At 38.9% G+C, this 27,892-nt stretch overlaps 1 protein-coding gene across 2 annotated transcripts; it reads left to right on the plus strand.

Annotated features, from left to right (window-relative positions):
- The first annotated feature begins 586 nt into the window (after positions 1 to 586).
- On the plus strand, positions 587 to 27,300 carry LOC149017092 (E3 ubiquitin-protein ligase UPL2-like). 2 transcript variants are annotated; one of them, XM_089151405.1, is made up of 17 exons: positions 587 to 735; positions 913 to 1,035; positions 6,916 to 7,011; positions 7,093 to 7,302; positions 7,387 to 13,939; positions 14,046 to 15,145; positions 15,228 to 15,533; positions 15,630 to 15,837; positions 16,245 to 16,519; positions 16,620 to 16,909; positions 22,874 to 23,984; positions 24,069 to 24,215; positions 24,857 to 24,937; positions 25,019 to 25,244; positions 25,375 to 25,514; positions 26,300 to 26,406; positions 26,721 to 27,300. In XM_089151405.1, exons 2-17 carry the CDS (start codon positions 940 to 942, stop codon positions 26,821 to 26,823), a joined length of 11,049 nt encoding a protein of 3,682 aa, XP_089007531.1. In that variant the 5' UTR covers positions 587 to 735; positions 913 to 939; the 3' UTR covers positions 26,824 to 27,300. The 2 variants fall into 2 exon arrangements, with proteins under 2 accessions (XP_089007531.1, XP_089007532.1); XM_089151406.1 differs by having other exon boundaries at positions 587 to 684.
- Positions 27,301 to 27,892: the final 592 nt, after the last annotated feature.

Raw genomic sequence — 27,892 nt, forward strand, 5'->3', positions numbered from 1 at the left:
GATCAAAAAGTGTTTCCCACAGCAGAAAGTTTCAAAGGCAATCTTATTACAGTTTTTGACGCCGCACCAAACCCTCCCTCTCCTTTTTACCTCAAGGCAGAAGAATGTGTTTTTGGATCGGTTTCCAAACGGACCCTTGGACGATCTTTACAAATGAAGTACAAAACATTACTGGCTTGGGCTGGTCCCACAGGTTCACACGCAGTGGCTGCAGTCAACGACAGCTCCAAAACGCCACTTCAACAGGTAAATCCAAAAGAGTGAGGAAATGTGGAAGCCCATATTCTACATTTCTACCAAAAAAAAAAAAAAAAACCCATATATTGAACGTTGATAAACATCTACCAGTGGGGCCTATCAAATTGTATAAATGACCGCTAGACATGCCACGTGTCAAATTAAGCTTGGTCGGTCCCACCTAAGTAACGCGTACCCTCACACAAGACGTAGAAACTCAATTAACATTTTTTATTTTCTTCCGTTTTGTTTTTCTACAGTTATCCCAGTGGGATTCTTATGGGGTTTGAGAGTTTTTGTTTTTTTTTTTAAAAGGAAAAAAAAAAAAAAAAAAGAAAGAAAGAAAAAAAAAAGGTAAGAGAGAGAGAAAAGGACCGTTTACGCTCTTTTGCTCTGGGATTTCGCTTCTCTGCCCCTCTCGCCTTCTCTTCTGTTTCTTGATGTTTGGTACGTAAGATGTGTATGCATCCACAGCTCTTCTCTATTTCTTCGTCTTTGGTATGACTGTTCCTCGTGTTTGAATCTTATATCCATTTTCTTTCATAGAAATCTTCTTCTTGATCGAATTTGTGTTATCGTTGAGTGTGGCTTCAGGTTTTGTTTATACACTCTGAGCTTATATTCTGAGTTTCTGCTTATTGTTTTTCTTTCTTTGGGGTTCTTTATCTGTCGCAGTACTGGAAGTAGAGAAGTTTTGTTGAAATGGCAACCCTAAGATCGAGTTTGCCGTCGCGGTTGCGGCATCTATTGACCGGAGAAGGAGCGGCTGGTCCTTCACTTAAACTTGAGTCTGAACCGGTAAGTTTTGATTTCCACGCTCTCTCATTATTTGAATGCGACTTCTTTTTTATGTTTTCTTTTGCTAGGGTTTATCGGAGTGCTTAATTATTATTGTTAAGTACGTTTTCGGTTTTCGTAGATTTCTTTCTTTTTTTTTTTGTTTTGTGGCGATAGGAGTGTTTGTCTCTTCGCACTTCAAATATGATTAGTGTCTGAGTTGAAATCAACTGACTTTGCTATCGCTAACTGTGCATTTTTTTTCTTCCGTGGAATAAGTTCGAGGGTGCCTCATTTTATAGAAGCCAGCTTTGTTTTCTCTCATTTTATATTTCCATTTTTCTGTTCGCATGCCTAATTATAGATGGTGTTTAACATTGAACTAATAGCTTTCTCACTTTATTATTTCATCTCTTTTTTCAAATGGTTGAAGAAAAGTTCGTTGGTGGTGAAGTTTCTCGCTGGACACTCTTTTAGACGCAATTGGGTTCAGGCTATTTCGTTTGGGGCCATTCTGGCGCATCAACATGCTTTAGTTTGCACTTGATAACTTACAGAATGTGGTTTGGTGGCCTTTTACCACCTAAGTTATGTCCCAAAGTTGCTTTATTCAATAAAAATGTTTGTAATTCAGTAAATGCTGTCTATTGTGATGGAGGTTCACTATTTTGGATGGTTCAAAATCCAATCGAGTATCCAAACAAAGATGAATCCAGTTCAGTTTGAGTTCTTGGATCTCCTTAAATTATAGGAGTTTATGTTATTTGGGGAAATGACATCTTGTAATTTATCTTATAAGTTAGCTATGAAGGATTTTTGGTTCCAAAATCTTCTTAGTTTCCTTATTTGGGTAATATTTTTTTCTTTTTTTTTACTAGTTAGAGAGTTAGTTTTACTTTTGGGGTCTTTTATTTCTCTTTATGTATGATGTAATTCTTTATTTGTTAGAAATAGACTGATTAGAATGGAATGGTTGTTTATGGTTTGAGTACCTCGCATGGCTGTGCACTGCACTCCCCCCCCCCCCCCCCCCGGTTTCTTGTTCGTTGGGAACTCCCCTCTCCCTACAGCGTCTTTCCTGCCACAGCTCGAATTTTGTATTATAGATGAAGGATCCTTCACCTTCCGTCAACCTCTTTTATTCATTCTATGTTTTACAAATTCTCTAGTCACCCTTTCCCTTTGCATATTCCAGTGCTGCAACTTCACTCAGCTCTTTATATCCCTCATCTTCTTCCTATTACATTGGGGGGGGGGGGGTGAACACTCCAAAATCTTCCATCTCTCTTTTCCCCAATTATGTGAACCAACTGAGTGACCCCATTTTTACGTTGTGACAACCCCTTTAAGGTTTTGCTTCTGCGGAAAAATAGGCACTGCAACCTTCCTCTCTTTCATCTCCGTCTCCGTCCAGTGACAACCATCACCAACTTTCTCTATGTTTCCATTCCTTGGTTGGACCTTCCTCTCCCGTACGGGAATCTGATCGAAGAAGAGAAGCCAGAGCAAGACACAGATCATACACCCCCCCAACCTTGAAATAATAATAATAATTTGTTTTTACCTGTTTCAGAGTTTGTGCTGAAGTTAATTTCCCAGGATTGTCGGTTCCCTCCATTCAACATCTCCTTTGAAGGTGCAAACCTTCTTTTTTCACATTGTCCAATCTGCTGTCAGTTCACAACACCCATCTGTGTTTCAGTCAAAAGTCTCACTGACCCACTTCTACATCCCTTCTCATGTCTAAATTCTAGTGCTTATATTCTTTATTTTTTCTTTCCAGATTTGCCTTTTCCATTCTAATCTTTATCTGTTCTGGTCTTTCATTTCCCCTTTTTTCTTTTCAGATCCTTCTGTTGTTATTCCCTCTATCTTGTTTTTCATTTTAGTTTCTTCAAAGTTTACCACTTTCCACTGCTACATTCTAGCATTCTTTTCTTCTCTAGACTGCAATTTAGTAAATTACAATTCTGCCATTGTGATCCTGGACGTTCATTGGTATAACTTACTCTTTTCAAATAGTGATGGTCCACAAATTGCAAAAGTAACTTTTTTAACATGCAGATAAGTTTCTGGGAGCTTGCCGTACGTAACAAGCCTTTTTGTGATAAGGTGTCATTCATGACATCGACAGAAGGCGGATTGGATAATGAAGAAAATGTGGTCAATGGAAACAACAATCACACTGATGTATATGGTCCGATCAAGGTTGCAATTGAAGAATTGATTGATGTTCGAATTCAGTTGTGAAACCCCATGATCAGCTTCCTCTTGGAGATAGGTTGTTTGCTAATGACCACCTAACAATCATGATAATTGGTAATTAGATGGGTTGAATCGTCACCTATAAAGCCTAAGTTTTTGATGCCGATTGAATGGTGTACTCATTATTTCCTTGTACATACTTGTGGATGAATTTGTCTCAACGTCAAGGGACTCGATGTAGGTATGCAACTTTGGATTGGTTCAAACCCTGATGGGTATCGGAACGAAGATGAATGGGGTATATTTTGGGTTTTGAACCCTTTAGATTTTGGGAACTTATTTTATTTTATTTTATTTTGGACGAGTATAGGAGCTTATGTTATTTGGGGAAAATTTTCTTTTAGTTTATTTAGAAGTTAGCTTTGTAGGATACTTTGTTCCTAATGCTTCTGAGCGTCCTTATTTGGATCTGTTAGAGATATGAGATATGAATGATGTAAAATGGTAGGAGTCCCCTTGTCGTGGTTTCGTTGTTGCTTTAAGGCTTTACTTATTACTTTCCTAGTCTAAGTGAGTTTCTTGTTAAGCTTTACGCTCAATTGGATAAGAGTTTGGAATCATATTCCTTGTGTAATTCTATTTTGGTTATGATAAAATATAAATATGTGTGCTGGCTGATATGATAATTGATAGAATGTAAATTTAATCACTCAACTCCTTTCTCAATTGTCCTCTCTTCTTCTCCCTCAATCTCTATTTCTTCATCTCTACCCTGGTACTGATTACAGGTTCTAGGATTGTTTACATGGTATAGAAGCAATAACTGGCTTCCGGCTTGAGAGTTGTTTTTAGCATTCAAGATTCATTTTCAATGAAGATAATACTTGCAGTTGTTGCTTTATAAATAGAGTTTGGTTGATGGTTGATTTTTTACAAAGGTTTTCTGTTGGATGGAGGTTACAGAACCACCACTAGTTTATTTTATTTGGTCTCTTGGTGGCTGCTGGAACCACTACCATCTGCTGTGGAAATTTGGAGTTCATATATTGCTTCTGTGTTTTGAGTGTGGTGTGGTTCAAGTGCTGAGGTTGAATCACTTTTGGTGATTGCTGCATGGTTTTGCCATTGTCTTCTGACTGGTACCTAATATTGCTTATAACACTAGCTATTGATTCGCTGCCTACTTGAGTTGATCCCTGGTTCTTGTTTTCTCTTGGTGCTGGTTCTGGGAATTAGTATCCTTGACAGTGTTGGGTGTGGCTGGTTTTTTTTCTCTTGTTGTGTACAGAGATTTGAACTATGGAAGAAACTGTGAAATTCAATCTGGTTTGAGGTTTCCTTTGCTCCTCGTTTGCTAGTTCATTGCTGCTTGTGTACTTGGAGGCTTTAAGAGCATGAGTGCAAACCTATGAAGTTTATAGAACACCTTAAGATGAGAAAAATCCAATAGCTGATTTTGATTCCCCTGATTTCTTGTTTGCTGAAGATCTTTTCAAGCTTCTGTGGGTTATTTCTTCTTGAATCGTGGTTGAAGATGAAACTCTCTTACTCATGATTCCTATGTTTCTATTGGAGATGAGAGGCCTACTCTTTGATTCTTAGGTCTCCATTTGGAATTAATTTCCAGATTCTTGGTGGAAGAAATCTTTCCCCATCAATTGGTTATTGGTTGCGGTGGCAATAGAATAGAATAACAAAAGAAAGGGAAAGAGCATGGTAATGAGAAAAGCAAACCCATCTTTTTTCTTTTGGATTAATAAATAATTAAAATTAAGAAAAAGGAAAACAAAGCGGCCTTTAAGAGGAAGACTGAAGAGAAGAGCTAAGACCCCAGGAGACAATAATAAGGCTGTTCCTTGGGGTATTATCAATCAGGGGGAGGGGTGAAATTACAAGTCTAGAAGAAATATCAAAGAAGATGGCATTCCAAACCCATCTTGGTCTTGGTTGTGAGATACATTTGAGAAAAATGAACTGTGAGGAAAAAGGAAGGAAGGTGAGGGAGACAGAGTTAGTTGGGAGCACTTGCTTTCTTTTCCTGATTCCTAGACTTGCTTTATTTAGTGTTTCCGTTATTGTTTGGGTTCAATATCTAACTAGGATTGGTTCCTTCTTTGTTTTCTTTAATTTTGGCTTAATTTCAGCCAATTTGCCCAATGTTTTTGGCTTCTTTTATTTTCAAAATATCCCACCTCACGTGACCTCTTTGACTTCTCCTTTTCCTATTTTTAGTCTAACTTATTGAATGATTGTTTCCTACCTTAATTTGTGCCTGCACCTTTTCATGCTATTTACACCTTGCCTTTGAGTGAGTTTTCCCCTTGGATTTTGTTCGTGTTTCTCTTTTGAAATTTCTCGTAATTACATTCATGCCATTCCCATTTCAGTTTTGTAATATTTACAGATTTTCCATTCTTTCCCTTTATTTACCAGTAACTCTTGAAAAAAAATCTGGTTTATTACCTGGGCCAATTTGCTGAGTTTGTAAGCCCATGAGTTATCAAAATGAGACCTAAGATTTACATTATTTGGTATTTTTGTTTGGACTCAACAAAGGATTGAATTGGGACTGGTGGATTAATTACTAATTTGTTATTATCTTATCTTGGTAGACTATGGACTGCATCACCTTGGGATTTTATTTGTCAATGTTAAGGGTTGATTGAAGATACGTGGGGCTTTTCTTTTGAGGATTTGGTCGTTTTTGGTCACATGTAATGCTACAGGTCAGGAGGAGATTGATGATGTCTACAGCTCAATCTCTAAGCAAGCAAAACAGTCTTTGTCAAATGGATTTTACATACTCTAGAGTGAATTTGATTGTTATTGGAGAGCATTCCTCAGAATAGGCTTTTGTGTAGTCACTAGAGCTGCTCTTTTACGAAAATTTTATGCAGCCATGGGAGTTGCACTTTTATGAGATTTTCTTTTGTGTAGGCATTGGAACTACAATTTTATGTAGCCATTAGGTGCTACACTTGATGGACTTTTATGTTGGCATTAAGGTGCTAGATTTGGTGTACTTTTTTGTACCTGTTGGGTGCCACATTTGATGAACTTTTATGTTGATACTGCCATACCGGATGCTGCGTTTGGTGACCATTGTTGGGGAGGGTGTTTGATGTCGTCGTTAGGTGTTGCATTTGATTGTCTTTCTTGGGAAGATATGGATTTATTGACAATTGCTTGGAGTGTTGCTTTGAGCTTTGGTGTTTAATTGCTACATGCTTCAAGATAGGTGTTGCCTTTCAAGTTTGTTAAATCTAGCGGCAATAGCTGGGTTTTTTGCTATTGCTGACTGGTAAAGGGACTTTCATAGGGATATTTTGGGTATATTTCTTTCTATTTTGTAAACTTGCCATTAGTTAGTGAGGGACAACACTGTCTTTTTATCAGTAATATTGTTATTATAAGTATAACCTGTGATTGGGAGTTTCTAAACCGAATCATAGGCATCTCTCAAGCTTGCAATAACATTGCTCTTCTTCTTCTCTAATCCTATCAATGTTTGTTCTTATTTGTCCGAATTGGAGCTTTCTTTGTGTATATTCCAGCTTGAGGGGGAGTGTTAGAGATATAAGATATAAATAATGTAACACTCCCGTTATCGTGGTTTCCTTGTTGCTTTAGGTCTTTACTTATTAGTGTCCTAGTCTAAGTGAGTTTCTGTTTACTGATTATTTTTGTGGTTTGCAGCCTCCTAAAGTCAAAGCATTTATTGACAAGGTGATCAAGAGTCCATTACATGATATTGCAATACCCCTTTCAGGTTTTCACTGGGAGTACAATAAGGTGGTAACTTATTACTCATATTGCACCTGCGATCTCCTTAACTTTCTATTTTTATTCATTCATTGACTGCCTTCCTTTCAGGGAAATTTCCACCACTGGCGACCGCTTTTTCTCCATTTTGATACATATTTCGAGACGTATATTTCTTGTAGGAAAGATCTACTTTTGCTTGATACAATTTCAGAGGATGATGATAGGGAATTCCCAAAACATGCCGTCCTACAAATTCTAAGAGTGATGCAAATAATATTGGAGAATTGCCATAACAAGAGTTCATTTAGTAGCCTGGAGGTATGCTGCACGATGCTGTACAAATTCTCCAATAATAATGTATTTTTCTTTTTCTCTAATATCTTTTTTCTTATTTCCTGTCAGCATTTGAAGCTCCTACTCGCATCAACAGATCCTGAAATTGTAATAGCTACTTTGGAAACCCTTGCTGCTTTAGTGAAAATTAATCATTCGAAGCTACATGTGAGTGGGAAATTGATTGGATGTGGCTCGGTAAACAGTTGTCTCTTGTCTCTAGCACAAGGATGGGGGAGCAAAGAAGAAGGCTTGGGTTTATATTCATGTATCATGGCTCATGAAAGAATCCAAGATGAAGGGCTGTCTTTATTCCCATCTTATAAGAATGAATGCGACAAACCTCACTATCGGTTAGGATCAACCCTTTATTTTGAATATCATGGGGTTAATTTCCAGAATGTTGAGGGAAGTAGTTCCAGGAATGTACCATCCAACTTGCATGTTATACACATCCCTGACCTGCATCTGCGGAAGGAGGATGATTTATTAATTTTGAAACAGTGCATTGAGCAATATGGAGGTGTACCTCTAGAGCACAGGTTCTCATTGCTGACAAGAATTAGATATGCTTGCGCCTTCCAATCCCCAAGAACCTGCAGGTTGTACAGCAGAATTTGCCTTCTTGCATTCATTGTGCTTGTTCAGTCAAATGATGCTCATGATGAACTTGCGTCTTTTTTCTCCAATGAGCCAGAGTATACAAATGAGTTAATTAGGATTGTGCGCTCTGAAGAGTCTATTCCAGGAAGCATTAAAACACTTGCAATGCTTGCATTGAGTGCACAGTTGGCTGCATATTCATCATCTCATGAACGTGCACGGATATTAAGCGGATCAAGCATCATATCTGCTGGGGGAAACCGGATGATTCTGCTGAATGCACTCCAGAAGGCAGTCTTGGCACTGAATATATCCAGTGATCCATCATCTCTTTCCTTTGTTGAAGCACTTCTACAGTTTTATTTGCTCCATGTGATATCTTCTTCAAGTTCTGGAAGTGCTATTAGGGGATCAGGAATGGTTTCAACACTTTTGCCTCTGCTACAGGATGTTAAATCAGCCCATATGCATCTTGTCTGCTTTGCAGTAAAAACTTTACAGAAGCTCATGGATTATAGTAATGCAGCTGTAATCCTGTTCAAAGATTTAGGTGGAGTAGAACTTTTGGCTCAGAGATTACAGACAGAAGTTCATAGAGTTATTGGTCTGGCTGGTGCAGATGGAAGCTCAATGGTCATTGGGGACCAGTTGAGATATGACGATGATCAGTTATACTCCCAGAAGCGGCTCATCAAGGCTTTGTTGAAGGCACTTGGGTCTGCTACTTATGCCCCTTCAAATTCTTCAAGGCCCCACAACACACATGATAATTCCTTGCCTGCCTCTCTTTCGTTGATATTTGGCAATGTAGAGAAGTTTGGTGGTGATATATATTTCTCTGCAGTTACTGTTATGAGTGAGATTATCCACAAAGACCCTTCTTGTTTTTCTTCTTTGCATGAATTGGGTCTTCCTGATGCATTTCTATCATCTGTAGTGGCTGGAATAATACCTTCTTCAAAAGCTATTACATGTGTCCCCAGCGGTCTCGGTGCTATTTGTCTTAATCCAAAAGGCTTGGAGGCAGTTAAGGAAACCATGGCCTTGCATTTCCTTGCAGATGTTTTCACAAATAGGAAGTATGTGGTTGCAATGAATGAAGGTGTTGTCCCTTTGGCAAATGCTGTGGAGGAACTTCTGCGACATGTTTCCACATTGAGAAGCACTGGGGTGGATATTATTATTGAAATTATCCATAAGCTTGCTTCCACGGGTGATGATATAGGCTTAGGGTTGTCAGGAAAAGTGGATGGTGGTACCGCAATGGAAACTGATTCTGAAGACAGAAAGCAAGATGGGCGTGGTTGTCTGGTGAGTGCAATAGATATGGCAGCTGATGGCATGAGCAACGAGCGTTTTGTTCAACTTTGTATCTTTCATGTGATGGTACTGGTTCACAGAACAATGGAGAATTCTGAAACTTGCAGACTGTTTGTGGAGAAGGATGGAATTGAAGCTTTAATGACGCTACTGTTGCAGCCTAGTATTGCACAATCATCTGAAGGGATGTCAATTGCTTTGCATAGTACAGTTGTGTTTAAGGGTTTTACTCAGCATCATTCTGCTGTACTAGCACGTGCCTTTTGTTCTTCTCTGAGGGATCGTTTGAAGAAAACTTTAGATGGATTCAGTTCAGTGACTGGTTCATTTTTGCTGGATCCGAGGATTACACCGGATAAGGGAATATTTTCCTCACTTTTTGTTGTTGAGTTCCTTTTGTTTCTTGCTGCCTCAAAAGATAATCGCTGGGTGACTGCATTACTTACGGAATTTGGAAATGGTAGTAAGGATGTCTTGGAAGATATAGGGCGTGTGCACCGGGAACTTCTATGGCAGATTGCTCTCCTTGAAGATGCCAAGCTGGATAAAGTGGATAAATGTTCCAGTTCAGATCCACAGAAATCGGACACAAATGCTGGTGATACTGATGAAAGGTTCAACTCATTTAGGCAATTTATTGATCCATTGCTGAGACGAAGGATGTCAGGATGGAGTGTTGAATCTCAGTTTTTTGATCTTATAAGCCTTTACCGAGATCTTGGTCGTGCTGCTGGAGTTCAGTCAAGACTTGTTATGGATGGTCCATCAAACCTGCGGCTTCGATCTAGTCAACCCTTGCATGGTTCTGGTTCTTCTGATGCTTCAGGGCCCGTAAGTTCGACGGAAGGTGATTCCCAGAGAACTTACCATTCATCTTGTAGTGACATGATGACATCACTTGCTTTTCATATTACCTATCTATTTTTGGAGTTGGGAAAAGCAATGTTGCTTCCATCACGGCGACGGGATGATACTATGAATGTGTCTCCGGCAGCAAAATCTGTTGTTTCTACTTTTGCATTCATTTTATTGGACCATTTGAATTTTGGGGGACATGCAGGTTCTTCCAGTTCTGAGGCACTTTTATCATCTAAGTGTCTTTACTTTGGTAAGGTCATTGACTTCATTGACAGCATTCTACTGGACAGACCTGATTCCTGCAATCCTATATTGTTGAATTGCTTTTATGGGCATGAGGTTGTTCAAGCAGTCTTGACCACTTTTGAAGCTACCAGTCAGTTACTTTTTGCTGTTAATAGAGCACCTGCTTCTCTCATGGACACTGATGATGGGAGTTCAGTGAAGGTTGGGAAAGAAGAAACAGATTACTCATGGATTTACGGGCCCTTGGCTAGCTATGGTACTCTGATGGACCACCTAGTGACTTCATCCTTCATTATCTCCCCTTTTACAAAACACTTGCTTTCTCAGCCACTCACAAATGGAAATATTCCTTTTCCTCGGGATGCTGAAGCATTTGTAAAGGTTCTCCAGTCCAAGGTACTGAAGGCAGTGCTTCCCATTTGGACTCATCCTCAGTTTACCGACTGTAGTTATGAGTTTATCACAACTGTTATCAGTATCATGCGGCATGTCTATTGTGGAGTTGATGTGAAAAATGTAAATAACAACAGTGGAGCCCGTATGGCGGGCCCTCCTCCAAATGAAACTGCTATTTCAACGATTGTAGAGATGGGATTTTCAAGGTCTAGGGCTGAAGAAGCTCTTAGGCAAGTGGGAACAAATAGTGTGGAGATCGCAATGGAATGGCTATTTTCACATCCAGAGGAAGCCCAAGAAGATGATGAACTTGCCCGTGCTCTTGCCATGTCCCTAGGCAACTCTGCTACATCTCCAAAGGATGAAGTTGGTGGAAATGCAAGTAACCTAGACCAGGAAGAAGAAATGGTCCAGCTTCCCCCTGTTGATGATTTGTTAGCGACATGTACCAGGCTTCTGCAGATGAAGGAGCCGCTAGCTTTTCCAGTTAGGGACCTGCTTGTGATGTTATGCTCCCAAAATGATGGTCAATACAGGTTGAAAGTTATTTCCTTTGTCATTGAACATGTTAAGGTTTGCAGTTCCATTTCAGATGGTGGTAAAAGTGGCATGCTATCTGCTCTATTTCATGTTCTGGCACTGGTTCTTCATGAAGATACAGCAGCTCGAGAAGCTGCTTATCAGAATGGGCTGGTTAAGATTTCTTCCAATCTGCTTTTTTTGTGGGATCCTATCATGCATGATGGACAGAAAGTCGAAGTTCCAAAGTGGGTAACCACAGCTTTTCTTGCACTTGATAGGCTGCTGCAGGTAGATCTGAAATCAAATTCAGATATTTCTGAGCAGTTGAAAAAAAATGATGTTGGTAACCAGCAGGCTAGTTTAATCATTGATGAGACTAAGCAGAACAACTTGCAGTCTACTTTTGGGTTAACTTCACAATATATAGATGAGCATGATCAGGATCAACTTATTCAGATTGCATGTAGATGTATAAAGAATCAGTTACCTTCTGAGACGATGCATGTTGTACTTCAGTTATGTGCTACCCTTACAAAAACTCATTCTATCGCTATTGCTTTCCTTGATGCTGGTGGTTTGCAATCTCTGTTGTCGTTGCCAACAACTAGCCTGTTTTCTGGATTTGACAATGTTGCTGCTACTATAGTTCGTCATATTCTTGAAGATCCCCACACTTTACAGCAAGCGATGGAATCTGAGATCAGACGCTGCCTTGTATCTGCCACTAGGCACTCTAATGGAAGGCTCACTCCACGCAATTTCCTTCTATATTTGGCCTCTGTAATCTCTAGAGATCCAGTAGTATTCATGCGAGCGGCTCAGTCTGTGTGTCAAATTGAAATGGTTGGTGAAAGGCCATATGTTGTACTTTTGAAAGATCGTGAGAAAGATAAGTCCAAGGAGAAAGAGAAGGAGAGGACACTGGAGAAAGACAAGCAGCAGCATGTTGATGAGAAGTCCTCTTTGGGTGATGCAAATTCAATGGCTCCTGCACAAGGCAAATTACCAGATTCAACTTTCAAGAGTGGCAAAGTTCATCGAAAATCTCCGCAAAGTTTTACAAGTGTAATTGAACTTCTTTTAGATTCTGTGATAACTTTTGTTCCTTCACAGAGAGATGATGGTTCGGCAGATGGGCCTACAGTAGCAGACATGGACATTGATGGCCATCTAAGCAAGGGCAAGGGGAAAGCCATTGCTACTGTTTCTGAAGAGAGTGAAACCAATAACCAGGAAACTTCTGCAACTCTTGCAAAAACTGTTTTCATCTTAAAGCTGTTGACTGAGATAATGAATACCTATGCTTCATCTGTTCATGTCCTGCTCCGAAGAGATGCTGAAGTCAGTAGCTGTAGAGGTCATCCTCAGAGGGATGCTAGTGGGAGCTACAGCAGTGGAATATTTCATCATATTCTTCAGAAGTTTCTACCATATTCTGGAAATCCTAAGAAAGAAAAGAAAATAGATAGTGAGTGGAGGCAGAAACTGGCGACAAGGGCGAGCCAATTCTTAGTTGCATCCTGTGTTCGCTCTGCAGATGGGCGGAGAAGGGTCTTTAACGAGATTAACCGTGTCCTCAATGACTTTGTCAATTCTTCTAATGGTTTCAGGCAGCCTGATGGTGACATTAATGCTTTTATTGATCTGCTCAATCATGTCTTAGTCGCTCTATCTCCCACTGGGGCATATATAAAAGCAGAAGCTTCTGCAACTTTTCTAGAGGTTGGATTGGTACTCTCTCTGACTCGGATTCTCAAAGTTTTGGACCTGGATCATGCAGATTCCCCTAAAGTTGTTACTGGAATTGTCATGGCTCTGGAGGCAGTCACAAAAGAACATGTCATTTCTGCTGATCCTAATTCAGGAAAGGGTGAGAATGCCAATAAGCCTCCTGAACAGACACGACCTGGAAGAACAGATGATGGTGGTGATCAGTTTCAGTCTTTGGAAACTAATTCCCAGCCGGATCGTAATGATACAGTTATTGACCAAATTGAACCTTTTACACCAGTTCAAGCCTCTGGCAGCTCAGGGTCTATCAGAGATGATATGGAACATGATCGGGATATGGATGATGCTTTTGCTCCTGAAGCTGAAGATGATTTTATGAATGAAAATTCTGAGGAGGCTGGGGGTATTGAAAATGGAATGAATTCTGTGGCGATAAGATTTGAATTCTCTCATAATGGGCAAGATAATATTGGTGATGAGGATGATGAAGAGATGTCTGGGGATGATGCAGACGAAGGTGATGAAGATGAAGAAGAAGATGATGAGGAGCATAACGATCTGGAGGAAGATGAAGTTCATCATATGTCACATGAGGACACAGATCAAGATGATCATGAGATTGATGAAGATGAGTTTGATGAAGACGTGTTGGAGGAAGAAGATGAAGAAGATGAGGATGACGAAGAAGGGGTTATTCTGAGGCTAGAGGAAGGCATCAATGGAATAAATGTTTTTGATCATATTGAAGTTTTTGGCAGAGAAAATAATTTTAATAATGATGCTCTTCATTTAATGCCTGTTGAAGTTTTTGGATCAAGGCGCCAAGGGCGTACAACATCAATTTACAATCTTTTAGGAAGATCTGCAGACCAAGGTGCTCCTTCCCAGCATCCTCTTCTGATGGAGCCACCTTCTCCACTGCGTCCGCTGCCTTCTAGACAATCAGGTGAGTAGTTGATTTCCTTGATTTCCTTTGTCTGGTTCTGGTTCTGGTTCTGTAATGACTCCAATATTTGGATTATATTGACACTCTTAACTATTAAAATTTTCAGAGAGTTCGGCTGATCTAGTGTTGTCTGATAGAAACTTGGACAACTCATCATCACAGTTAGACGCTATTTTCCGTTCACTTAGGAATGGTCGGCATGGGCAGCGTTTTAATATGTGGGTGGATGACAGTCAGCTGCGTGGTGCATCGCGTGCAAATGCAGTATCCCAGGGCCTGGAAGAGTTCCTTGTCTCCCACTTGAGACGGCCTACATCGGATAAACCTTTGGATCAGAATACGACTTTGGCAGAACCTCAAGCTGTAGGTGAGGCAAGTCATCTTGGAGAGTCTGAAACAGGAATAAGGACAGATGTACCTGTAGAGACCACTGTAAACAATGGTGGCATTTCTGCACAGCCATCTGATTCCATAAGAGTGGATGGTATACAAAACTCTGATGATAGATCAACAGAACCTGATTTTCAGGGAAGGGAGGAATCAAGTGGACATACTCAAGCTGTTGACATGCAGTGTGAGCGCAGTGATGCAGTTGTGCGGGATGTTGAAGCAGTTAGCCAAGAAAGCGGTGGAAGTGGTGCGACTTTGGGTGAAAGCCTTCGAAGCTTGGAAGTGGAAATAGGAAGTGCTGATGGTCATGATGATGGGGGAGAAAGGCAAGCCCCACCAGATAGACTGCCTTTGGGTGATTTTCAACAAACTCGAGTTAGAAGAGCAAATATATCTACAGGAAATGCCAATCCATTAGGCAGCCAAGATGTATCTCTTCAGAGTGTTACTGAAGTCTCAGAAAATTCTGGTCAAGGAGAGGATCAGAGCGGTCCTGCTGATGAGCAGCAGATCATCCGGGAAGCTGAGTCTGGATCAATTGACTCTGCATTCCTGGATGCTCTTCCTGAGGAGTTGCGTGCTGAAGTACTTTCGGCTCAACAGGGTCAAGCAGCCCAACGTTCAAATGATCAACCCCACTCTGCTGGAGATATTGATCCTGAATTCCTTGCAGCTCTTCCTTCAGATATCAGAGCAGAAGTTTTAGCACAACAAGAAGCTCAGAGACTACAACAGTCGCAGGAATTGGAAGGGCAACCGGTTGAGATGGATGCTGTTTCAATAATTGCAACATTCCCTTCAGATCTACGAGAAGAAGTATTATTTATACTGATGCAATTTGTAAAATTTTGAAGAGTTTGTTTCTTGGTACTGTTAGTAACATAATTTGCATTCTCAGGTTCTCTTAACATCCTCCGATGCTGTTCTGGCCAACTTAACGCCAGCTCTTGTTGCTGAAGCAAACCTGTTGCGTGAGAGGTTTGCGCATCGGTATCATAGTCGTACTCTTTTTGGCATGTATCCTAGAAATCGGAGAGGTGAATCCTCCAGACGCAGTGAAGCTGCTGGAGCCTCTTTGGACAGAGCTGGAGGAGGAATTGCTTCACGTAGATCGATGGGAGGTAAATTACTTGAAGCTGATGGTGCTCCTCTAGTGGATACAGAAGCTTTAAAAGCCATGATTCGGTTGCTTCGTGTGGTTCAGGTAATCACCTTCTCTATTTTCCTCACATGCGTTACACAATGAGGCAACACTTATTTCTGAATGTAAATAGATACATTTATTTCTAAATTTTTGCAGCCATTGTATAAGGGCCAATTTCAGAGGCTTCTCCTGAATCTCTGTGCTCACCATGAAACAAGGACCACTCTGGTTCAACTTTTGATGGATATGCTGATGCTTGAAATGCGAGGGTCTGTTAATCATTTAAGCAGTGCCGCAGAGCCATCCTATCGACTTTATGCTTGCCAGAGTCATGTTATATATTCTCGCCCTCAGTATCTGGATGGTATGGTTTTAATATGCTTCTCTATAGCTGCTTTGATTTGCCCCCTGTACCTCTCCGTCCCCCTCATTCATCGTGTTCTATGTTTATCTTGTTCTCTCTCTATCTTTTTTTTTTTTTTGGGGGGGGGGGTTTGGTTTGCTTGGGGAGTTGTGAAGTATTTTTGAATATTGACTGGGTCTCTTTCAGCAGGCACCTTGGACGGTTCGTTAATTTCCATTTATGTTCTACATGCCATATCCAACCACCCTTTTTTTTTCCTTTTACCTTTAATTATATTTTTTGGATAATAGTGTATATGATATGATGACGTTATGATATTAGATGTGGTGATAAGCAAGTGAGAGAAATATCTAGCAGTAATAACTGATACAGTTGCTAGTTACTACTTTTCTTTTACTGTTCTTTAGGTGTTCCTCCCCTGGTGTCTCGGCGTATTCTGGAATCTCTCTCTTACTTGGCTCGGAACCATCCTTCTGTTGCAAAGCTTCTGCTTCAGCTTGAACTACCACAGCCATCAGTTAATGAGTCAGATAGCTCTGATCGGGCTCATGGAAAAGCAGTTATGATTGTTGAGGATGAAACTGAAAGCAACCAACACCAAAAAGGAGATTTCTCCATTGTCCTGCTTCTGACTCTGTTGAATCAGCCTCTTTATTTGAGAAGCATTGCTCATCTTGAACAGGTAATGATTATTGGTGTTTTAGTTGTTTATTTATTCATGATTTTTTTTATTATTTAACTTTGTTTGCAATATTAGTGAGTTCTTTGCCATCCTGTTTCAGTTGCTAAATCTTTTGGACGTAATCATTGATAATGCTGAAAACAACTCTAGCTTATCCAATAAATCTAGAGAACCATCTGTAGAGCAAGCATCTGGTTCTCAGATGCAAGATGCTGCACAAAATGTCACTGATGGTTCATCCTCTGCTGTTGATGTTATATCATCCAAGACTGATGAATGCCTCAAGCCCTCAAGTTCTGTTACAACTAATGAATGTGATGCTCAAGCTATATTATTCAGTTTACCGCAAGCAGAACTTAGGCTCCTATGCTCATTGCTTGCACGGGAGGGGTATGTGCAATAACTTTTATAGATGTCTAATTCATTCAGATTCTTGTATTAATCCTTTCTTTGTATTCGTATAATGGTTAGTTTACGCTTCTATTATAAATTCCATTTTTTAAGCTTGGGGAGATTAGCTCTGTCCTTCAATGTTCTATCAATTCAAACTTGTATGCAATTCATTTAGGTTTTAGATATGCACACTTGGTGTATCATCTTGGTGCTTTCCAAGTTCTTAATTATGCAAACCCATGTGTGCTGTGTATGACGGCATAAGAACCAGGAAGAAAGGAGCTCAAGTATAAAGAGGAAGAAGAAGAATAAGAAAGGAAGAGAGAAGGGAAAGGAAACTCAATTGGAGGAAGAGAAACAGTAGAGCTCATGCTAGGATTCAGTTGTGACCACCATGAACCTGGGTCCTCATAATTACAGGGACGGAGGCAGTCTTAACATAATTATAGTTGTCAAGGCATTGCCTAGGCATCCAGGCGCTGTAGTGGTTCTAGGCATCCTGGTGTCACCTTGTTGCCTAGGTACCTTTTTTGGGGTTGCCTTGGTTTTCTCCCCACCCCCAAAAAAAAATGGAAAAGATAAAGAAAAAAGATGGCTGGTCACTTAGATACTGTCACAACTATGAACATAATTGCTACTAAACCAACCAAATTGATTAGGACATAACTGGAAATCCAACCCCCCCCCTCCCGTGCACGCGCACTCTACCGTTTAACACTGCAAACAATTATATCAATTGTTGCTTTCCTGGTTTTCCTTTCTTGTCAATTGTTTTTTTTTGGGGATCTCTTAAAACAGTTTTCCAACTATGTTCATGCATGAGATATTTTATTTTTGGAAATGATCTCCAAGGATCAACATATGTAGGATTAATCAATAATTTCACAGCTTAAGCTATAAGTAGAACTTGTATGAAATTCGTTGAAGTTGTTACATATGCCTAATGTATCATAATGGTTTTCTAGTTCTTAATTTTGCAATGGATCATTGTCTTTTTTCTTGTATACTTCAGAAGTAATTATGTCATATGTTCTGAGATAGCTTCTTCTAAATTCTGGTTCATGCTTTGAAAGACTCATTTTTTGTTTTAATCTCTTAAGAAATAATCCAGCTATGTTCATGCATGAGAGACATGCTAAGAGTGAGAAGCTCCCACATCGTCCTGTCAAAATAATTTGCCTTGTGTAATTTGATAAGTGTATTTGAATATGTTCTGCTTGAAGTTCTGGCATCACCCGAAAGCAATTCCTCTCAACCCTTATTTGAACCTTGAAATTCCTCCATTCACTTTTGGAATTTAAACCATCTCCATCAAAGTTAAACAATGGAAGGAGGAAATAATGGTATTGCCTTAAACATTGCTTTGCAATTGAGAAGTTACATGAAGTATTTATTGATTAATATTTCCTTATTTATTGACAAGGGTAGAGCAAAATGTTGGACTCACTGATGCAGGTGTGCTACCTTGGATCAACATAAACCCATTTTGGTATCCAAATCAAGATGAACCAGGGCCACTTTGATTTTTTTTAATTTTTTTAATTTTTTTTAATTTTTTTATTTTGGATCAACATATCTTACTTTTACAGTCTATTATGTAAGTAGATCCATTAGGAGTTAGATCTATCTCATAATTTCATTTTATTGTGAGTCATGCTAGAGTTAGGAGTTAAATTTTTTTCTAAAGTTCTAGTTAGAGTCTAGTCGATGCAGCCTCAATTGAATGAGGGTCAGCTCTTCTAAGATCTTTAAAAATAATTAGTTGTAGAGGAGTATGTTGGGTATTTCCATGGTTGAACTTCATAAGCATATCTTTGATATAGAAATCGAATTTGAACAAGTTTCAACAGATCCAAAAGGTTTAACTGAATAAATAGATAGACCTTTCTCTTCGTCTCAGCTGCTTGGATTGCCCGGAGTGACAGGCAGGATCAGATCGGAATCAGTCCCACTTTTTGTCGAAAATGGATAGCCAGTCAGCATTGAAAGCCACCAGTCATTATGGCCAGACATAATGGATGAGTCGGAGATGGCTTGAAGAATGATTTTTTGAGTTCGAGTTCATAGATAAAGGAAGGAAAGACAAAGACTCTTCCTCTTCATGATGCATTACTCGGCCTTTTAATTGGGGACTATCAAAAAAATCAGAGAATGTTACGAAATTAATATTAATTGCATTCAGTATAAATTCAAGACACTTAAGTGCTCTAACCATATTTCGGCTCATGATCAATCCATAGATACCGATAGAAAATAAATAAGTACTCAAAACAAGTAAATGTTCAAGCATCATTGAACAATCCCTCATCAATTGTCAATAGGTCATTTTTCTTCTTTGACCAAGACTGAAGAACAGGGGGCTCCTTTTTATTCCCCTCCCCTGTTCGGAGTTTTTCTTCCTCCTGCTTCTTTATCCTTATCTTTTTGAATTCAACCAATAAGGCTGCCTCTTTTTCATTTATCTTTTCATTTTCTTCCCATCCTTTTTTCACTAACAGTCCTCTCTCCATCACTCTGCGGCCAAGGCAGACAGAAAAGGCCATTCTTGATATCAGCAAGATGAATGCCTCTCAGGCCACTGCATTCTCTTATGTGCACCTCAAACTCCAGATCCCACATCCCTGATCTTGGGTTTAGCTAAAACTTTAAGGGATTGGTATGCAGGTCCTAAAGAGGATATGGTGTGAAAACTGGTTAGATCTGGTGACTGGTTTGAGAGTTCTAAATTTGGTAGGAGTTCTAATCCAAGTATGACTTCTATGGTTAATAAGTCCAGAGGACATGCATGGAGCTATAACTTGGCCGGATGTAGACCTAATATAGGGAAAAGTTTCTCCAAGTTTGAGAGTCAATTTCAACGGTCAGAATGGAGTAGATGTGACTTGGAAATTTTGGTGTCTAAGGGAATCAGAAAATTCAAGAAAACAAAATAAGAAGGGTGGGAGGGGATAGGATACGCTTGCTGCCACTTCCATGGATATAGAAGCCTTGTTTAATGCTGTGGAGATGGTGGACTGATATGAAGGCAGGCTGAATCCACAGCCATAGAGGAATCTCAGTTTGACTTCACTAGACCCTTTCACCTGAGCACCTAGGGACTTACCATTCTGGAGGATGTTTTTCTCTCAGAAGTCAGAACAACAAATACATAGGCTGCAATAGCCGATTTAATTAATAATCTGAATTGTATAGCTATTACATGCAATTCGTAGCTATTTATAGCCCTAACGACTCTAGTTTTTCATCCCAATAAAGAACTATGAGTTTCTAATAAAATAGGAATAGGAATCCTAGTTGTACACTTGTGCTCTAATTTGGGGCTGAATTTTAAAACAGAGGTTTGCAGTGCACTTATTATATGGACTAATTAAATAACATGCGTCAACTCTAATAAGGACTACTTAAATACTATGTATCAACTCTAATAAGGACTAGGCAAAAATTAAAAACCAATTGTAGGGAATTTTTGTACTCAACCCATGTACCCATGTTTTAGGTCCATTAAGTTGGTCGATTACCAAAAAAAACCCATCCAATTAAGGGCCAACACCTATATGACCCAACCCTAGGCTTATTCATAGGGAAAAAATAACGTAATTGGGGAATGGGTCTGCATCACTAGTTCTATTTCAATTATATAGTTATATCAGGTCTCTAGTTCTGTATCAGTTATAGAGCTATCAGGTCTTTTATTTTTAATTGTGGACCTATAGGGAGAAGGGAAAATGGGAAAGGGATCACACACGTGCACTCTTCTTAAAGAAAGACTCAAACTTCTATTCAATAATCTCTGTCTATTGCTAGACTACAAGCATGTATTTAAAGAAGTAACAAGAATCCTAGTTGAACTATGAAACTGAAAAATAAAATCCAACTCAAATTCTAATACTTATCCTACATAGGTAATTCAAAACAATTAATACTCTAAAGTACTAAATAAACTGATTAATTCCAACCCTTGTTGGATAAAAAACCATTGGACCTGTTTTTTTAGGGGTGGGATTCTAAAGCCCAGCTTGCCGTCTAACCAGTCAAGTGATACTGCATCAATGTTTGTCTTTAAATACACTTTGTAACCGAGGAAGGCAGAACTGAAGAATGGAATAGTTATAGTTGAGTCGCTGTTTGTCAGCTTTCTTCCCCCAACCCTTCTCATGCAATTTCTTTTCTCTTGCGTTGGAATTCTGATTCATCTTAGTCCCTTTTCTCCCAAGTGGTCCATCATGTTTACCCATCTGCTTCTTTTATTTCTTTCCTGTTATGGTTATGTTTTCCTGTAGTAAAAAATCGAGTCTGTTGAAAAGTGAAAACAAAAACCAAACCAATACCCTAATCCCATCTTACCCTTTCTGCAGTAACAATTGTTGAAATTTATCCCAGCCCATACCTTCGATTCCAGTTTGCCAGCCCACAGCACTGGTCCATTGCAAAACCTCTCAGCCCCAATAAACACACACACACACACACACACACAAAAGAAGAGGGAGAATTTGATAACCCATCCCTCAAACAAATCCTCTTTTGTTACACCACTCCACCTTTTTCTTTTAACCCCCAAATCTCCAATTGATTTCCCTAAATAAGAACTCCTACATGTTTTGAAGGTCATCTTCTACTATTAAGTTGTAATGTTCCACTTTTGTCGAAGTCCTTAAAGCAAATCTTCTTTCTGAGTTTCACGTCTGTTCGATGACAAGCACTCCTTTGTCGGAAAACCATGTTTGTTCATTTGCAGCTTAGAACACCAAAGAGGAAACTCCTTTGTAATCTGATCTATGAACTCTCCCTCTTTCCTTCTTTGGTCAATTGTGTTCCTTCCCCCAATTTACTTTCCTACCTTTTTTTCAAAATTCCCTAATATATCTTCACTGACTCGATTCAATTAATTACTTACCCCCATCACACCTTTATTACCTTTTCCCATCCCAAGTTTGCCCCTATCCTCATATATGTGTCATTACCATTTTGTATTTCCTGCTTGGTTTCCATGTTATCACTGCAATTTGAAGAACTTCAACTTAATTACAATTCTACCATCATTGTTGGAAGCTTGATTTAATTATATGCCTTTATCCCTTAGATTTGGGTATCCTCTTATCTGTGGGTTCATGGCAATACTGGGTTCCAGTCTGGCCAAGTATTCTTCTGCGTTCAAGTTTGGAGATTGTTTGCTTAATGGAGTTTTTGCTAGGTTGGTTATTGATGAAAGGCAGTGTCACATTTGTGTATCACGATTTTGGTGGAATGAACCAATTGATCCTTATATGGAGGGTTGTAGTCAGTGCCTTGACAACATAATCAGTAAGAAATACTTGAATGCAATTCATAAAAGTTTTGACATGCATGCTTAATGAATCTTAATAGTTTTCTAGTTCTGAATTATGAAACAGGCCTTTTTGCCACCACCCCCCTCGGCGTGTGCGCTGCCCCAAAAAAAAAAGAAGAAAATTTCTTACAACCCTTTTCTGGACATCCTAGTACCTTGTCTAGTCATTTTTGGAGTTGGAACTCCTGCCGTAAAAGCCATCACACAAGGCAATGGAAGAAGTAGGAGAAAATCATGTTATTGCCCTAGAAAATATGCTTTCTGATTCTGGAAGTCACGTGAAGGATTAAATGATTGATATGCCATAATTTGTTGACAGAAATAGGCCAAATTTTGAATCACATTTTTAATATCTGAAGTAGTTACTTATATATTCTAACCTAAATGCCAGGGGTGCTTTTGATCTGTCTCTCCTCTATTACTGAAACTTCGTTTCTTTGCAAATTTATGTGCAGCAACGTAAGCAGATGTCCCCTATCCACAGTATTGTTAATTGCTTGGATACTTATGAATTTTCTGCCTTATTCCTTCTTTTATTGTAGTCATTTTACACTCCTTTAGTTAGTTATTGATGCTATTTTCTTGAGTGCTGAATTGCCAGCTAAATGGTTAGTTTGACATTCCTTTCTCCGCAGATTGTCAGATAATGCTTATGTTCTTGTCGCTGAGGTATTGAGAAAGTTGGTGAATATTGCTCCAACTCATTGTCAGTTATTTATTACTGAGCTGGCTGATTCTGTCAGACAATTAAGTAGATTTGCAATGGACGAGTTGCATGTGTTTGGAGAAGCAGAAAAGGCACTATTGAGTACAACTTCTACTAGTGGGACTGCAATCCTGCGGGTTCTGCAGGCATTAAGCTCTCTTATTTCATCCTTGCATGAGAAAGAGAAGAATCTACAAAGCCCTTCTAAAAGGGAGCAACATGATCCTCTCTGTCGGATAGGGGAAATTATTGCTGCCTTGGAGCCCTTGTGGCTGGAGTTGAGCACTTGCATAGGAAAAATTGAAAGTTACTCAGATTCAGTGACTGATCCCGTATCATCTACAAGCATCACATCCACGACTAGTGCAATGCCTCCACTTCCTGCGGGTACCCAAAACATCTTGCCATATGTAGAATCTTTCTTTGTGACTTGTGAGAAGTTGCATTCTGCACAGTCTGGTGTTGGTCCTGACTTCGGGATTGCTGCAAATTCTGATGTTGAAGATGCTGTCTCTTCTTCCCAACAGAAAACTTTGGGCTCCATTGCAAAAGTTGATGAAAAACATGTGGCGTTTGTCAAGTTCTCAGATAAGCATAGGAAGCTATTAAATGCTTTCGTCAGGCAGAACCCTGGTTTGCTTGAAAAGTCATTTTCTCTCATGCTGAAGGTTCCGCGCTTCATTGATTTTGATAATAAGCGTGCTCACTTCCGGTCCAAGATAAAGCACCAGCATGATCATCATCATAGTCCTTTGAGAATATCTGTAAGGAGAGCATACATTCTTGAAGATTCATATAACCAACTGCGCATGCGCTTGACTCAAGACTTGAAGGGGAGGTTAACTGTTCATTTTCAAGGGGAGGAAGGCATTGATGCTGGTGGACTTACAAGGGAATGGTATCAGCTGTTGTCTAGGGTTATATTTGACAAAGGAGCACTACTTTTTACAACAGTGGGCAATGAATCAACATTTCAGCCAAATCCCAATTCTGTCTACCAAACTGAGCATCTCTCATATTTCAAGTTTGTAGGGCGAGTGGTGTGTGATTTCTCCTCTATTGGTCCATGTTCTTTCTTACTGATTAAATCCTTCAAGCTTATATTCTTCTTCTATGTTTTGTAGGTTGGCAAAGCACTATTTGATGGTCAACTTCTGGATGTTCATTTTACTCGATCTTTCTACAAGCATATCCTTGGTGTTAAAGTAACATATCATGACATTGAAGCCATAGATCCTGATTACTTCAAAAACCTGAAGTGGATGCTTGAGGTGTTGCCTCTCTCTCTCTCTCTCTCACACACACACACACGCATGTTTTTGTGAATTTCTAACTTGTTTCCTGATCTGCCTCCCCCCCCCCCACAAAAAAAAAAAAAAAAAAAAAAAAAAAAGAAAGAAAGAAAGACACACACACACACACACACACATAGGTATATGTTCTTATGATACAAATGCATGTGTATGTTTTTGTGCATGCTGAACTTGTTTTGTGGTCTGGGTGTTCTGGACTTATTGGACTCTGTAGAATCTGGGCAGATTAATGGGGCCTAAATTTTGTATAGAAGCATATTATGGTGTCTTCTATTCATGTTGTCTAGTTTTGGACTCTTAACAAATTGGGCTTGAGAAATTGGAGTTGGCCATGTGGTTGTATATGAAGCTTTTTTATTAATAAAAATATTTGGAGACAATTTATAAATATTTGCCATGTTGTTTTCAGTTAGAATGAATCTTTTCTTTCTTTGCATAAAAAAAATTTGGAGAACAAAAGGACGGATAAATATACAAATAATGAAATTGCCTGCTGCATAAATAAATGTGCATGCATTCAGCAACCTTTGTATACATGCCCGCGCGCATGTATTTCTTTGCCGAGCAGGGATTGATTATCTGCTTTTCTACTTCTGCAGAATGATATAAGCGATGTTTTAGACCTTACATTCAGCGTTGATGCTGACGAGGAGAAGTTGATATTGTATGAAAGGGCTGAGGTGATTGCTGCCACCTGTCTCTGAACCCTTATTTAATGATAAAATATTATATAGTCAGTCTTCGTCATGATGAAATTTCAGGTTACTGACTGTGAGTTGATCCCTGGTGGGCGGAATATTCGAGTTACTGAGGAGAATAAGCATGAATATGTTGGTCTTGTTGCTGAACATCGATTGACCACAGCTATCCGTCCTCAAATCAATGCTTTTTTGGAAGGTTTTGGTGAGCTGATCCATCGAGATCTAATATCAATCTTTAATGACAAAGAACTGGAGTTATTGATTAGTGGGCTTCCAGATATAGACTGTGAGTTTCTTAATTGCCAAATTTAGTACTCAGGCTGGATATAATCTCAATTTTATGGACCAATCTTCTCCACCACCGTTGAAAATTAAAAAGTGCTGGTCTTTTGTTTATGCTGCCTCATTTGTTTCAGTGGATGACCTACGGGCAAATACTGAGTATTCTGGATACAGTGCTGCATCTCCTGTTATTCAGTGGTTTTGGGAGGTTATTCGGGGATTCAGCAAGGAGGATAAGGCTCGGCTCTTGCAGTTTGTAACTGGCACCTCAAAGGTACATTCGTAGTTTGGATTTTCTATACCTGTACCATTCTTTATAAGATGGAACCTGTTTTAGTGAGCAGTCAATTTGTTGAAATAAGACCTATGAAGGTAGTTCTCCATAATATGCCTATTCCATCAATGTATGTGATTTCTACTGGATCTGGCAATAAAATGCTGTCTGGAATACTCTTTGGGTGATGAATTTTCTATTTGTAGTACCAATGTTGAGCATTGGAGGTAATTGATAAGTTTAGTGGTACCCAAAACAGAGTGAAACAGCATCTATAAGCAAACGGAATAGAAGAGAAACAATTACCAAAAAAAGGAAAGAATAGAAGAGAAACAATAGCCCCTTGGAAAGTTCAAGGGGGGGGGGCACTTTGGGGTGGGAGACAACCTGTATCATTGTTTTCATTTGGCGCCTTTTTTCTGTGAGCTTTCTCATGCCTTTGACTTGTTTTATATTGTACTCTCTGAGTATAGATGTGTATTTACTTAACAGGAAAATATAAATAGTTACTAGAATAACTTCCCATTTATTTAGTAATAAGTACCTCCGCTTCTGGGGAACACAACAAATATGGGATACATGCTTGAAGGTAACAAATAGTGTCCAAGACATAGCTTTCTCTATATGGTAACTTTTTTCGTACTTGAAACACAGGTTTTTTCCACTCCACTTTTTAATTCTCTTGCCAGTAAATGATTCACTGCGTAGGTAGCTTTGTTACTGTTCTTTTCAAGAAATCTTACTTAGGGAGTTCATGTGTTGAGTTGTTATACAAATGGCCGCAGGTGCCCTTGGAAGGTTTCAGTGCACTTCAAGGAATTTCAGGTGCTCAAAGATTTCAAATTCATAAAGCCTATGGGAGCGCTGACCACTTGCCTTCGGCTCATACATGGTATTCATTTCTTTCTTACTTGTGTGTAAAGCTTTGTTGAAAAACCAATTTAAAATGTGTTGCTTCATCTCATACACGTTTGCAAATTTGGCCACTTTTCCACACATGATTCAGGTAAGTGGAATCTGCCTGAACCCTAAAATAAATCTTATTTATTTTCAAATTGGGATTCAATTATACCAATCAGCAATCCAATCTTAATTCTTTTTCTTTGTAGATTTGCGTTCCTAGGTGATAAGACTATTGCTTCATAATATTCTGCAAATGTTCAACTGTTGATTACTTAACATCTGTGTTTCCTATGGGCTCTGCAGTTTCAACCAGTTAGACCTACCGGAGTATCCATCTAAACAACATCTGGAGGGGAGACTGCTACTGGCAATTCATGAGGCCAACGAAGGGTTTGGGTTTGGTTGATAACGTTTTGGGTTTCAAGTAGTCCTGTAGATAATATTGTTTTTACATAGAAAAGAAAGGAAGGGATGGGGATGAAAGAGAGAGAGAGAGAGAGAGAGAGAGAGAGAGAGAGAGAGTTGGGCGTTAGAGCAGTAGAGCTGATGAAGTGTTAATTAATTGTACAGTATTTTTTCTTCTTCTTTCCCTTGTGTATTTTCTAGTTACTTTGGAAATTCTTCAGGCGGTTTTGTATTCGCCAATTTACCATTTCTCATATTGTTATTCTTAATCTTATAGATGGTCACACCAAATTTGGAGATAAATGCTCTGCTTATATTACTTAATTGATTATATGCTCTACGATGTATTTTAGTGGCCATCGAAAGAGTCTCAGCTAAAATTTCTGGGATAAAACTGAATTGGAAAATTGTCTTCGACTCTGCCACAAGCAGAAGTCTTTGATACCAAATTAGTCCCTTTTTTTAAAATAATTTTTGGTGGTGAAAATTTAATGAATTTCAGATGGGCCAAAAAAATTCTAATATATATATATATATATATATATATATATATATATATATATATATATATATATATATCAGGAACTGACACAAATAATAGACATTAGTTGAAATACATTCTTGTTTGTGTGTCATAAGACCTGTAAACCAATTCGTATTCGGTTTGGATACAGTAGTATCGAATTCAAATTTGATTAGCAAACCTGCTATCTGAATCCAAATCCAAATCTAGAACTTTATTGGATTTGAAAATAATCGGATCCAATAACCTATCCATTATTGATTGGTGATTGTCATTTTTTTTTTAATTTCCAATTTCTTGTTATCGATTATCAACCCTTTTCTAGAGAAATTTATTTAATATTTTACTTTCACTGGATAATTTTAGATTTCCAATTATCAGCTTTAGAATCCAATTATTTTTGAGAAAATATGTTGAATACTTAACTCCATCCGGATTAGCAATTATTCAAATCTGAATTTTATTGCTTAGCGGACAAATACAGATATTTTTCAATAAGAAAAATTCTTGATACAGACACCTTTAAACGAATATGGATGCGAATTTG

Source organism: Hakea prostrata, chromosome 4, assembly GCF_041222555.1.
Source record: "Hakea prostrata isolate BN-2017 chromosome 4, UWA_Hpros_2, whole genome shotgun sequence".
Classification (NCBI taxonomy): Eukaryota; Viridiplantae; Streptophyta; class Magnoliopsida; order Proteales; family Proteaceae; genus Hakea; species Hakea prostrata.

Coding starts and splice junctions, on each gene's coding strand:
- LOC149017092 (XM_089151405.1), top strand. CDS start 940: ATGGCAACCCTAAGATCGAGTTTGCCGTCGCGGTTGCGGCATCTATTG. Junction 7,012..7,092: donor TTCACTGGGAGTACAATAAG/GTGGTAACTTAT, acceptor CCTTCCTTTCAG/GGAAATTTCCACCACTGGCG. Junction 25,245..25,374: donor TGGGCTTCCAGATATAGACT/GTGAGTTTCTTA, acceptor CATTTGTTTCAG/TGGATGACCTACGGGCAAAT.